The 14,143-nt window shown below is 38.7% G+C and overlaps 1 protein-coding gene across 2 annotated transcripts in view; it reads left to right on the top strand.

The window, feature by feature from the left end:
* Positions 1-13,833, top strand: part of ESF1 (ESF1 nucleolar pre-rRNA processing protein homolog) — a 69,124-nt gene extending 55,291 nt beyond the window's left edge. For both annotated transcript variants that reach the window (XM_025400548.1, XM_025400549.1), the window contains exons 12-14: positions 9,138-9,214; positions 10,661-10,807; positions 12,987-13,833. In XM_025400548.1, coding sequence (XP_025256333.1) covers positions 9,138-9,214; positions 10,661-10,807; positions 12,987-13,280 — 518 coding nt within the window. In that variant the 3' untranslated portion in view covers positions 13,281-13,833. The remainder of the gene's footprint in view (positions 1-9,137; positions 9,215-10,660; positions 10,808-12,986) is intronic.
* Positions 13,834-14,143: the final 310 nt, after the last annotated feature.

The raw sequence follows: 14,143 nt of genomic DNA, 5'->3' as shown, positions 1-14,143 counted from the left end.
TTTTCAATTAGAATCTAAACAAAAAGATGAGGTGCATGGAAGCAATATAAACTAATCATTCTTTTAAAATTGCTAGTATTTGTGCAATTTAGTGACTTACAAGCAAGTCTGTCCTGTGGCATACAATCATTGATCTGATTGGGAAGGGCCAGCTCGTCCCTTCTACATACAAGGGGTAATTTTAATATAGGAGGCTTTTGATAATGTGGGTAATAATTTACTAGGGATTCCTTTCCGGGAAATATCCTTATTGCCAGTCAGATCAACTCTATAAAAGAATGAGAGGAAATAGAAAGAGGAATAATTATTTACTTGTGTGCTTTCTCTGATTTTTAATAGCATATCCATTCTGGGTCCCTCTCAGCAAAGTCTATCAAGAATTAAAAGTATGAAACGAATTTGTTTATATGTGCATGTTGATATGTGTATAATTTTTAAATTTATGCATATATTTAAATTTCATATAAAAGCTTTTTCTGCTGAAATATACAAAAGCATCTATGTTTCATTTTATCCCTTTTGTACTCATTATGCTTAATTATAGTTAAAAAGCCAGCTTTCCTTACTCTTTTTCCTTGAATCCCTAAATTATCTGGTATCTGATTTCCTATATCCAGGGAGCCTTGTTTGCACCTCATATGCACTACTCATTCTTTCTTTCCTCCATTGTGTGGAGGAAATGTGTATGTGTAAATGTGTTTGGTAAGGTTCAGGTCATACTTGGTAAGTCAGTACAGAAATCACTGTAAGCACTTACCATTTGTTCTCATGCATTTTGCCTTCCCCTGATCATTATACCACACACAAGAACTCCAAAAGGCTTGCTCCTGGAGCAACTCCAAGCTGGCATTGTAAAGAGAAGGATTTTATGAAATTTCCCTGTTTCTTTTACCCTTGTGACTAGTGGGCCAGAATAGTTCTCCACAGGAAAGTCAGAATTGCTCAAAATTATTTCCTGATTGTTACAGCTTTTTAGTACTGACATTTTATTGATGAGAAGGAGATTAAGATAAATAAAGTCTATTATAGAATATGAGATTCTTGGGAATTGGACAGAGAAGTGGAAACTTAGCATATTCTGCTTTTTATCATACCTGAGTGGTCATTTCTAGAAGATGATGGATTTTAGCCTTATCCTCTGGTTTCAGGAAACCAGCTTTATAATGGAGAAATGCTAAGCATTATAGTTTCCTTGTTCTCTATCCAAAATGTTTCTTTTGGCATGTGAAGTCTGGTCAAATTGCAGAACTCAGAATAGAATTCAAAGAGTAAGTTAAATGATTTGATGGCTTGGGGTAGCCAGTTTCTTGGAATCAACTCATTTACATTGAGAGTAAACTTTCTCTAAAGTTATTATCAGAAGTTCCAAAGAAAAAAGGTATAGACAAAATTTGCTTGCTTTTAATTTACTTTTGATTTCAGAATGTTCCCAGAGGGTAATTGTTTCTATTTGGGCTTTTCTGTTTTTTTGTGTGTGTTTTGTAGTAGGTTTTGTTTTGTTTGGAAAAAGAAAAACAGCAAGGCCAGAATTTTTTACATAAAATTTAGGACAAAAAGCTAGTGTCTTGCCATGTTTGTTTATTCATTCTATAATAACTGTTTTGATTGCCTACCAAGTGCCAGGCTCTCTGCTAGGCTAGAGATACAGTAGTAATAATACAAACAGGATTGCATCCCTCATGGAGTCTGGTTTGAAGGAAGATGTGTTAGACAGATAAATAGTATGAGGGTATGGTAAATGTTTTAAAGGAAAGAAATAGAAGATATAACTGGGTAGAAGTAGGAGATATGAAAGTTTACATTGGGTAGGCAAAGAAGGCTTCTCTGAGTTGATGACATTAGAGCTGAGACCTGTGGAATGAGGAGTCAGGCATGAAGAGCTGGGAGAAGAGCATTGCAAATGAGGGGAGAGTGGTTAGAAAGACTGCAAGGTGAGAAACAGTGCACTGTGTGGTGTTAAGAATTGAAAGACATCAGTGTGGCTGGAGCATTGTCGGTGAGGGAATTGGTGTGAGGACAGGCTGGAGACTCAGTGGAAACTACCCCAGTAGGGCTTTGTTGTCCTGACAACAAATTGAGATTTTACTTTACTGATAGTGGAAAGCCCAAACAGTCTTTAAGCAAAGATGAGACATGATCTGGTATAGATTAACATATTACTCTGGTGCCTGTAAAGAGAACAGTTTGAGGACTGGTGAGAGCTGGAAGTCCAGACTTTTGCCGAGCTCTAGACAAAAGATGATGGTTGTTTAGCTGGCATGCCGCTCGTGGAATTGGACGGAGAACAGAACTCTAGATATATTTTGAAAGTATACGTGCTAAATCAGGAAGAAATTTAGCATAACTCCTGTTTTTGGTTTGAGTCTGTGGAAGAATGTTCTTCCATTTACTGAGTTAGGAAGAAATGTGGGAACAGTAAGTTTAAGTGGGAAGAAAAGTAAATAGGTCCATTTGTGACATAATCACTTTGAGATGTCAATTAGATATACAAATGGAGGTGTTTGGTTGATATTGAGATATAAGTCTGAGAGACGAGCAGAGAAATCAGAGTACAAATATACACTTAAGGATCAGGAGCATATAAATAGTACTTCAAACCATGGCAGTGGGAGTAGAGAGCACTGATAAGAGAAGAGGATGCAGGATGGGCCCTGAGGTCAGGTGAAGTCTACATGAGGCACTGTTAATCTGACATACTAGAGGAAGTGCTACTTGAAAGGATGGGAAAAGCTTAAGAAGCCGAGAAGGAGCGGCTGGGAAGTAGGAAGAACAGTATTAATGTAGTGGCTCACAGACACTTGGTGAGGCGATAGAGGTTTCAGTAGATTAGTGTGGGTTAAAGTTTGAGGTGAAAGGTGAGCATTCTTTTTTCAGAAGTTGCACTGTGAAGGGGAGCAAAGACATGGAGCCATACCTGAATGTACGTAAGGAGAAAGTATTTTTTTAAAGATATGAACTTTTAGGGCATGTTTTCTTTCCCTTGGGATTGCTCCAACAGAAAAGAAGTTACTAAGATACAGAAAATGGGGCAAATAAAAGTAAATACAAATGCAGGTAAATTTGTATATTTGGTGTCAGGAAGATGAGGGATTTACCTGATTGGTTTATGGATTTATACTGTTTGTTCATTCACTTGCAGAAGCACAGATAATCCGCATGAGCAGATAAGGTAGGGACCTAGAAACAGATCGCTGGAGGGGCAGGGTGCGGGAGGTTACTGCCTAAGGCAGTTGATTAAATGAATTGTCAAATTTAGGGAGACTTTTCGGTCTGGATAGCCGAAAATGGAGAGAGATGGGGCGTATAAATCTGAAGGCCAGGCCAGATACAAAACCATAGAACATGCGGCAAGAGCAGCGGTATGGGAGGCCTAGGCAGAGAAAGAGAGAACTAGCTGAGCCACAAAAGCAGCATATCCCTTTTGAATCATGCTGGACATGGCTTTTCAAAGACACATTACAAAGCTGTGTGCCCCCATTCGTGTATGTGGTTATTCAGTCAGCAATTATTGAGTGTCAAAATCACCCGGTCCTCCCATATGACTTTCAGCATGTTACAAAATATTTAAATAAATGAGATTGATACAGTTTTCCCATACTTTACATTTTAATCTGACTACCTATGGTACAACTGGACTTTTTAAATATGTGTTAGATATATATCATGTATATGCTCGAATAGATGGATTTAATGAGTTTTTACTCAATTCTGAACCTTTTCCTCCCCAGCAAAAACTAAATTTGTGCTTAACAGTATCCAGAAGATATAAAGAAGAATATACTGAATGTTAACATTTTGTACTCACGATCCAGGGATCCAGGCAGATGGTTTTAAGGATAGGTGGAAGCATGCTTATAACCTTAGGGAAATGGATTCCCACAGGGAGTCAGAGAGAAATTGGAAGTTTTTTGTGTGCCCTTCAGATATAAGGATCTATAGTAGGTACTCTTAAAGAGAGTTGGACTTTGGTTTAAAATTTACCAGTTTGTAATTTTTATTTATTTTATTTTTTTAAATTTTATTTATTTATTTATTTTTTTTTTTGAGACGGCGTCTCACTGTGTTGCCCAGGCTAGAGTGCAGTGGCGTGATCTCTGCTCACCAAAACCTCTGCCTCCTGGGTTCAAGCGATTCTTCTGCCTCAGCCTCCCGAGTAGCTGGGACTACAGGCGTGTGTCACTGTGCCTGGCTAATTTCTGTATTTTTAGTGGAGACAGGGTTTCACCATGTTAGCCAAGCTGGTCTTGAACTTCTGACCTCAGGTGATCCGCACGCCTTGGCCTCCCAAAAGTGCTGGGATTACAGGCATGAGCCACCGTGCCCAACCAGTTTGTAATTTTTAAAATGTAGAAATAAAGTAACTCAGATGACCTACATTGGTATATTAATTCATTGCTACAGTATTTACTTCATTATTAGTTTGTCAAAATAGTTTTGGATTTTAGTACCTCGGAAGTGAAATATAGTCATTATCTAAGGATATAGACCTTGCTTTTCTTTTCAAAAATACTTAAGATATAATGAATTTCACACACTAGTGTTTGAGTATATAGTTCAAGTTCTGTAGTTAAACAGGACAAAAACATTGTAAACCAGATGACTTGGGTACATTTATAGCATTTTTGCTCTAGGCAGTCCCATAGAGCTAAACTTATGTGCCTTCAAAATTTGGAGGAAATGAGTTCACTGATGCCAGACCTGGTGTTTGGCTCAGATTAGGTGCCAGGGTGAATGTTAGAGATCTTTTATAATTTTTTCTTCTATCTTTTATAATTTTTTCTTTGATTTCCTTCTAAATTGCAAACTTGGTGTCAAATAAGAGTTTTTAAATATACATCTAGGATGAGTACATTAATGAGATGAAAATGAAATGAAATATTAGAAAAATCTGCTAGTTTTCCAGTGGCAGTTGGTAGAATCTGAGTCCTAGTGGACTTCCTTTATTTTTTGTAATTCTACAAGTAACATTGTAAAGCAGTGTCAGAATATATATGCATACAAAATATTATTAACCCTAGAGGGAGATTATCCTTAACAGACTGCGTCTGATTATGGGCAGGTGATGCAGAAACTTGCTACAAAAGAGTAAATCACTAGGGTGCTTACCACTCTTCATCTGGTGGGTACTGAGACCACATCCATCTGCCCTCCAGTGAACTTTCTTAGCTTCTCTCTCACATGAATTGCTCAACTAATCCTCTGGAAGAAGTTTATTATGGGAACAATTCTCTGACATTATAAGTAACGGGAAATGAAATGTCCTTTACAGATGAATTTTTTTTTACACGCTATCTTTTTCCATGGATGTATTCTGTTACATTTTTTGCCTAAAAGGATTCTAGCCTCAGTAAGGATTGGTTAGATTTATTTAACTGTAAAACTCTATTCACTGACTTGGAGTCTTTGTTAGTATTGACTTAATAGAATCAATCCATATGTATTTTTTGCAGCAGTCTCAGAAGATGTAGTTTTTTTGTTGTTTCTGTTTTTGTTTTTTTGACAGCGTTTTGCTCTGTCACCCAGGGTGGAGTGCACAGTGGTACTATTATGGCTCACTGCAGCCTCGAACTCTCCTGGATTCAAGTGATCCTCTTGCCTCAGCCTCCCAAGTAGCTGGGACTACAGGCACACACCACCATGCCTGGCTAATTTAAAAAAGAAAAAAAAATTGTGGAGCCCGAGTCTTGCTTTGCTACCCAGGCTGGTCTCAAACTCCTGGCTTCAAGCAATCTTCCTTGCTTCAGCCTTCCAAAGTGCTAGGATTATAGGTGTGAGCCACCATACCCAGCTAGAGATGTGGTTCTTTACTTGACAAAAGATTCACTGAAAAATAAAGATAATATTTTGGAATGCAAACTTTCATTTCCCTAGTACTGTTCATCTAACTTAAGTCTGAAAATTTTCCAGGGAGGAAAAAAATGTTTTTTCAAAAAATAAAGATGTGACCTCTTAATATTTGATCTTATTAACAGTGCAGAAATGATCTGTATGCCTTATGTATCTTTTGACTAAACAATTCAGTCTAACATCTTAGTAAATTCTTTGTTAGCAAAGAAATTTTCATCATGCTAAAACTGGATATCATGTTTAGCCCTATCTTGGGGATTTTTTTTTTTCTCCCTTATTACAGTCCTCCTTTGAAGTTTATTTTTAAGACTCTTCACCAGGTTGTTATAAAATCTGAAATAGTTTATTGTGGGCTCTTTGAAATTATTTTCCACAGCTGTATGTGAAGATCTTTGTCTGCTTTAAGTATTAATTATATACAGTCTAATTTTCTCCCTGCTACAGAATAATATTTTGCATATGTCATTTGTCCATTCATTTCAAAAGGAGCTCTTGGCTTGAGAGCATAGGAGCAGTGGTAAACTTAGGGAATGGGGGTTCATATCCTAAGCAAGTGGAACCTTGATGATATTTATATGCATAAGGACATACACATACATTAAGACAGAGAAAGATTATACTCTTTTTTTTTTTTTGAGACGGAGTCTCGCTCTGTCGCCCAGGCTGGAGTGCAGTGACTGGATCTCAGCTCACTGCAAGCTCTGCCTCCCGGGTTTACGCCATTCTCCTGCCTCAGCCTCCCGAGTAGCTGGGACTGCAGGCGCCCGCCACCTCGCCCGGCTAATTTTTTGTATTTTTTAGTAGAGACGGGGTTTCACCGTGTTAGCCAGGATGGTCTCGATCTCCTGACCTCGTGATCCGCCCGTCTCGGCCTCCCAAAGTGCTGGGATTACAGGCTTGAGCCACCGCGCCCGGCCGAAAGATTATACTCTTAAGGTTAATATATTATTCCCTGAAAAAAATTTCAGATAGGACCAGTGATGAGGAACATTTTCTCTAGGGAGAAGGGCTGCATACAATAAATATTTCTTCTTAGAAGTGCAAAACAAATGGCTTGGTAGCACCGATAGGTGAGCCTGGCAGCACTTCTATGCTGACATGTTCTCTTGGCTGGGCATGTCTACTGGACAGGTGTGCAAGAGTATTAGCAGGGACTTAATACACACAGAGGAGTTTCTAAAGCCTCTTTTGACTTTAGGTTTTGCTTATCCTGTTATCCCATTAGCTGCAGTTCTTCAACCATCTTGACCATTCCCTTCTCCTGCCACACCCTTCTTCAGGTGTTCTCACATATCACCTCCTCACTTCATCCAGGTCATTATTTGTGTGTCACCTTCTTGAAGAGGCCTTCCTTAACTACCCTAACAAAACCAGCCTCCCCATTCAGTCTCCAACCCTTTTGTCCTGCTTTGCCTCTGTCTTTCCCAACTTGAAGGTATACTGCATGAGAGATTTTAACCTATTGTTCATGGCTTGTATCACCAGCACCTGGAGCTGTGCTCGCAACATAATAAGTGCTCAGTTAACAATTGTGAGATAGGTGAAATAATTTCCTTCTGTTTATTGACCATTTGTTTTTGTCTGTGAATTCTCTTTGCTCTGTGTTAATATTTTCATTTATGTGAAATCTCTGTAAGTGAAAGATAGGGCCGGGCGCGGTGGCTCAAGCCTGTAATCCCAGCACTTTGGGAGGCCGAGACGGGCGGATCACGAGGTTAGGAGATCGAGACCATCCTGGCTAACCCCGTGAAACCCCGTCTCTACTAAAAAATACAAAAAACTAGCCAGGCGAGGTGGCGGGCGCCTGTAGTCCCAGCTACTCGGGAGGCTGAGGCAGGAGAATGGCGTAAACCCGGGAGGCGGAGCTTGCAGTGAGCTGACAGTGAGCTGAGATCCGGCCACTGCACTCCAGCCTGGGTGACAGAGCGAGACTCTGTCTCAAAAAAAAAAGAAAGATAGGATATCTTTCAATAGATATAACAGAAGCAACCATTTCTTTTTTTTTTTATTGAGACAGAGTCTCGCTCTGTTGCCCAGGCCGGAGTCGGGTGGCACGATCTCTGCTGACTGCAACCTCTGTCTCCCAGATTCAAGCGATTCTCCTGCCTCAGCCTTCTTAGTAGCTGAGACTGTAGGCGCTGGCCACCACGCCCGGCTAATTTTTTTGTATTATTAGTAGAGACAGAATTTCACCATGTTGGCCATGCTGGTCTCAAACTCCCGACCTCAGGTGATCTGCCTGCCTCAGCCTTCCAAAGTGCTGGGATTACAGGAGTGAGTCACTGCACCTGGCCATTTCTTGTTTTTAATTATGAAAATTTATACATTGAGAAAAATTGAGAGAACAATACAGTGAACAGCCCCTGTGTTTCGCAGTTGTTAACATTTTGCCATTTTGTTTTTGTATGCATATACTTTTATGGCATATCATAAAAATATATTTATACAAGATATTACTATATAATAGTCATATTTAGTAGTAGTCTTTTTAGTTCAACTAGAAGATACCATATACACTTCCCCTTCCCATAACATTTGCCTTTCGAGAACCCAGGCTAGTGATCTTTTGGAATGTCTTATATTCTAGATTTATCTGTTCCTTGCCACTCAGTCCCCTGTAGTTTCCATAAACTGGAAGTTAGACGAGTGGTTCCATTAGACTCATGTTGAACAGTTTTGGCAAGCATACTTCATAGGCAATGCTATATCTTTCATATTATGTCACATCTAGGGGCATAAGATGTCATACTGTTCCAAAGGTCACTTGCAGAGGGCGGCACAGTGCCCAGCGGGGGATTTTTGTAGGCTCTCTAGGTGGTCAAACTCAAAAGGCTTGAGTGGGTCACACTTGGCCGTCATAGGTAGTCAGGCCAGGAAACACAGCAGGGCAGTGTTGGGTGTTTCTCTTCATCGCGTCTTCACGGCAGTTCACTCAGGGGTATAGCTTGGGTACCAGGAAAGGAGGCACAGTGTGCAGTGGTCACCCTGGGCTAGAAGTCTCATGTTCCACACAGGAACTGTATTACTTTGGATGTGTATTACAAAGAAATACATTACTTTGAAAGAAATTCTTCCTTTATAACATGCAGTCACTCCATGCAGAAGCATTGTATTTATTCCATTCATATACCCACAGTCTTCTTTCAGTAACATGTTTTTTCTCCCTTTAGTTTCGACACATTTATTGTTAAGATTATTCCTAGATATCTTGTGTTTTTGTTCCTAGTATAAACAGAATGTTGCTGATAGTCCTGTAATTTTTCACCTCTTATGTTGGTTTATTGTGCCAGGTATAAAGAAAAAATCGGTAAAATCTGCAAAAGATGGCACATCTCCAGAAGAAGAAACTGAAGTAGAAAGACAAAAGGTAAAAGGCGGTTATTGTTACATGCTCGGGGGATAATTCATAGGCGCAATTTAAATAAAGTTGTACATGTCGCTAATTTTCAAAAACAACTTATTTTAGCAGTGACATTTATAACTAAATTGTGAGAGACTTAATTAAATATTTTAGCAGCGTAGTTTCTAAATACAGTGTTTTTTTAATCAAACATAATTTCTCCAACTCGTACAAAGTTAAAATTTACCTCAAACTCAAGGGTATTTATTTTCCTTTATAAATTAAGAGGAAATTATCTCACTTTTAAAAACGTTTACTATACCTGAGACAGAAAATACCCTTAAAACCTCAAAGTAATATTGCCATAAGTTTTAATTCAAACTGAGTCTGTCCTGTAATAGAGTTTGTGGTTATGGTTTGCCAAATGCAAATTTCTGATTTTTGTATTGTGAATACATATATTGAACGTACAAAATTACATTCTTTCTTGGAAATGCAGTGAACCTATGCTTCAGTGACCCGCTATGTCCAGAGTTACATTCATATGTGCTTTTGCTGAGGCAGGAATTGAAGGCAGCAGTGCTCCTAGGGCTGATGTTCACATGTCACTGCCAGAAGTGTGCCTGACTGGCCACCTAAACTCTGCATCTTACTGTATCTTCTATTCTCTATTCATTGCATATACAGCAGTACTCATAAAGTTATCTAAACAGCAACAAAGAAAATCAATTTTTGTGGAAAATGTCTCTGAAAAGCCAGCTACAAGTGCCAGTGATGAAAGGAAATTAAGGTAGTTTAAAGTGGTAACATGGGAAGATCCACAAAGGTTGAGAGCATACTCTGTATTTTTACTAGTGTATATGGTTATTTACTTGATTTTTGAGGGTTCCTGTTTAATCCCATGGTTGGTAGAAAATACCCATTTCGTGTAAAAAGACATTTACTAGATTTCAGAAGCAGATACTAAGATCCTACCTTCATAGAACTGTATCAGTATTGAAATAGTAAAGGCCAAAAAAAGCAAACAGCAACAACAACAAAAAAACCTACTTGTTATAAAGTTACATATTTAGAAAGTATGATTTGCATCACAAAATAAACTTTTGCTAGATTTAGTGTCATTGCACAAGAAGAACAAAGTGAAAATGAGAACTTTTTATTTGAGGGTACTTGGGGACTCTTGTTCCTGCAGCCTACTAATGAGTCACACTAAGTGAAATGGGGCCTGGTTTTTAACTACAAGGTTTTATCTCTCCTGCTGTCAGTAATGTTGCTTCCAGAGATTCTGCCTTATTGCTATATAAAGATCTCTTTGTTTTGGTAATCCACAGTCAGTTTACAGATGACAGGTGGTACCCCAGAGTTTTAGTGATTGAGCCTTCCGTTCTAGAAGGGATATCTTGTGCCCTATACTCCTTTTAGGGGGTAAAAAAAGCACTGTTGTACATTTGAACTTTTTTTTGCTCTTCACAGGCTGAAATGGCTTTGCTTATGATGGATGAGGATGAGGACAGTAAGAAACACTTCAATTACAACAAGATTGTGGAGCACCAGAATCTGAGCAAAAAGAAGAAGAAGCAGCTCATGAAAAAGAAGGAATTAATAGAGGATGACTTTGAGGTAACCATGGACACCAGGCACTAGTCTCTTAAAGCTGGAATTGAATCTAAAGTCAGCTCTGCAGATAGAAATTGAGCATAGTCAAAGTTACCCTTGAAAATGTCTTAGGGGCCAGGTGCAGTGTCTCAACGCCTATAATCCCAACATTTTTGGAGGCTGAGGCATGAGGATCACTTGAGTCCAGGAGTTCGAGACTAGCCTGGGCAACATAGTGGGTCCCTGATCTCTATGAAAAATTTAAAAAATTAGCTGGCCAGGCATGGTGGCTCACTCCTGTAATCCTAGCACTTTGGGAGGCCAAGGTGGGCGGATCACAAGGTCAGGAGATCAAGACCATCCTGGCTAAAACGGTAAAACCCTGTCTCTACTAAAAATACAAAAAATTAGCCAGGCATGGTGGCAGGCACCTGTAGACCCAGCTACTTGGGAGGCTGAGGCAGGAGAATGGCGTGAACCCAGGAGGCGGAGCTTGTAGTGAGCAGAGATCGCGCCACTGCACTCCAGCCCAGGCGACAAAGCGAGACTCTGTCTCAAAAAAAATAATAAATAAATTAGCCAGGTATAGTGGTGCACACCTATAGTCAGTCCCAGCTACTAAGAAGGCTGAGGTGGGAGGATTGCTTGAGCCCAGGAGGTCAAGCCTGCAGTGAGCCATGATCGTGCCACTGCACTCCAGCCTGGGCGACAGAACAAGACCCTGTCTCAAAAAAAAAGAAAATGTCTTCGGAAAGACTGATGGTAGAGCCAAAGCTACTGTCTTTTAGACCAGCACAGCCAGTTCATCCCAGGATAGATGAAATCATTGTTTCTTTGGTTGAGCACCAGGTGCAATAGTTGACTTGTATTTTGGTAGCCATGTTGTACCAAAAATGTGTAGTTTTTAATGTTAGAATCACATGTAGTGAACCTCAGACCAGCAAAGGTATGCTTGAATAACAGGTTCATGTCATAACGGGTCCCACTCTGACTGTATGCAGTGGCCAGCGCAGTAAGCCATGTTTTCTCCGTTGCTGTGTCTTTTGTTTCCATTACTCCTGCCTCTTTTTGTTGAGTACATATTCCTAATGGCTGCAGAGTCCCCTAAGCATGAGTTTGAGCCCTCTACCGAAAATCTACAAATAGCTATTAGAAACTGCTTAATGACTTCCAACCATTAATGTGGAAGAACTGGCCCTGAATAAGATGGGGGAAATTTGGGAAATTTTGAATTTGTTCAAACAATGGAGGGTAGAATACAGATGGCTTCTAAGTCCTTACAGAAGGATTTGGGGGCTACTCTGTAGCTTCTGTTATTTAAGTCAGTTTCACATGTGCTCCCATTCCAGTGAGGTTTTTATTGAGTTAGTTTCCTTATGAAAAGCAAAGAATGATTTGTAGTCATTCTGTCTTCATATATTAATAATCATACATATAAATATTTTTGTGGGTTTTTTCCTTGTTCTGGGTATTGAGTCTCTTGTCGTCATGATAACGAAGTAGAGCTACAATCCATCTCCAAGTGGACTTGTGTTTCCTGTGTTTCCCTTTCTTGCTGGTTACCCATCTGCCTGGCAACCCTCAAAGGCTGGCTGGAGTTAAGGGTATACTCTTAAACGTGGAACCACAAATTTTTATAGAAAGAAGATAAATTTGGGGATTGTGTCTGACCAGACCTTGATCTCGGATGGATTCTTTGCCATAGTGGTCTTTAAATCTTTCGATCTATGGATCACCTTCAATAGTTCCTTATTTATGGCACCAAGATTAAAATTTTTAAAAATGTACTAAGAGTTCAGGGCCTCCAGCAAATGTTCTGCTTGGCTTATTTATGCTGGTGAGAAATTGATTTTGTGCTGTAAGCATGGGAAAGCCCTGCCTCACAAACCACTCCTCCAGTCATTTTGTCTAAGTGATCATTGTAGTTACCAGCCATCTCATATATATATATGGCCCACTGTAATTCCCTTTGAAATACATTGTCCTTGCATGATAAGAACAGGGTGCCCCACAAGTTGTGGTCCACAGGTAGGCCATAAAGATCTATGGAAAAACAGTTTGCTAATGAATCAGTACAAACGCTCAGGTTTGTGTTTTATATAATCAACTCACCAACTTTCTAAATTTGGCCCCATTTCTGGCCTTTTGCTTTAGTAATTTTGTTTAATTAATTTATTATTTATTTATTTTTTTGGATTTGCAGGTAAATGTTAGCGATGCACGGTTTCAGGCAATGTACACTTCCCACTTGTTCAATTTGGACCCCTCAGATCCCAATTTCAAGAAAACGAAAGCTATGGAAAAAATCCTTGAGGAGAAAGCCCGGCAAAGAGAACAGAAAGAACAAGAACTTACACAGGCAATAAAGAAAAAAGAGAGTGAGATTGAAAAAGAATCACAAAGGAAGTCCATTGATCCTGCTTTGTCAATGTTGATTAAATCTATAAAAACCAAAACAGAGCAGTTTCAAGCAAGAAAAAAGCAAAAAGTCAAATAACTGGATGTTACTTATTTTTGAATTGAATACATCTTTTCCTAAAATGTACAGAAATAGGAGGAGGAATATTTATTGGGAACAAAGCTATCTTTCAAGAATATGAATAAAATCTTTTTCTGAACATGATAAAATTTTTCTCCATAAATAATTATACTTAATTGTGGATGACTGACAAATTTGTATTGTATATTCCTACAGATTAGTCTAAATTAAATTACCTGAATTATAGGGTTTATAAAATTTTTGTATTTTATGATGTTCAATTCTAACTAGTGGAAAGTTACTCTAGCTTTTTAAAAGGCTGTTTACAATTCTCTGTAAAAATAGAGCAATATCTACTCTTAAGTTTGTGTAAATGTTAGGGATAATTTGAAAAAACATATATTTAATACATTAATTTCTCTGGAAGCAGGAGGCATGTTTAAATAACTATTAAAATAATTTATTTTTCTAGCCGTAAAGGATGGAAGTCAAGAACTTTTTGTTGTTTAGTCATGTTAAGTATAGTCTGTTTATGAAATTAACTTGTAAATAAAAGTGTAAAATATTTTCATTATTTTGTATTGCACTGATTTATTCCATTTTATGCCTCTCAAAGTACTCTCTGGAAAAAATATCTGAAAACTGATTTTAACTTTTAAGAGGACAACTCCATTTAAAGGCAGTTCTAGAGTTGCATTGCCCATAATTGCATTTGAAATATTCATGAGCTCTCCAGTGGTTTTTTCTTTTGGTAGCAACAGAAAATTCTTCTGTCTGTCCTTCAGATTTTTGGAATACTTCAGAAGGGTGGATATGCTGCTGTAACGTTTAAGGATATCTTAATTCTTCTTAAAACACATCTAGGGCCTTAACACTCTTGG

This window comes from Theropithecus gelada, chromosome 10 (assembly GCF_003255815.1).
Source record: "Theropithecus gelada isolate Dixy chromosome 10, Tgel_1.0, whole genome shotgun sequence".
Classification (NCBI taxonomy): domain Eukaryota; kingdom Metazoa; phylum Chordata; class Mammalia; order Primates; family Cercopithecidae; genus Theropithecus; species Theropithecus gelada.
Note: the sequence above shows the minus strand (reverse complement) of the source record. Positions and strands in the feature narration are given on the sequence as shown.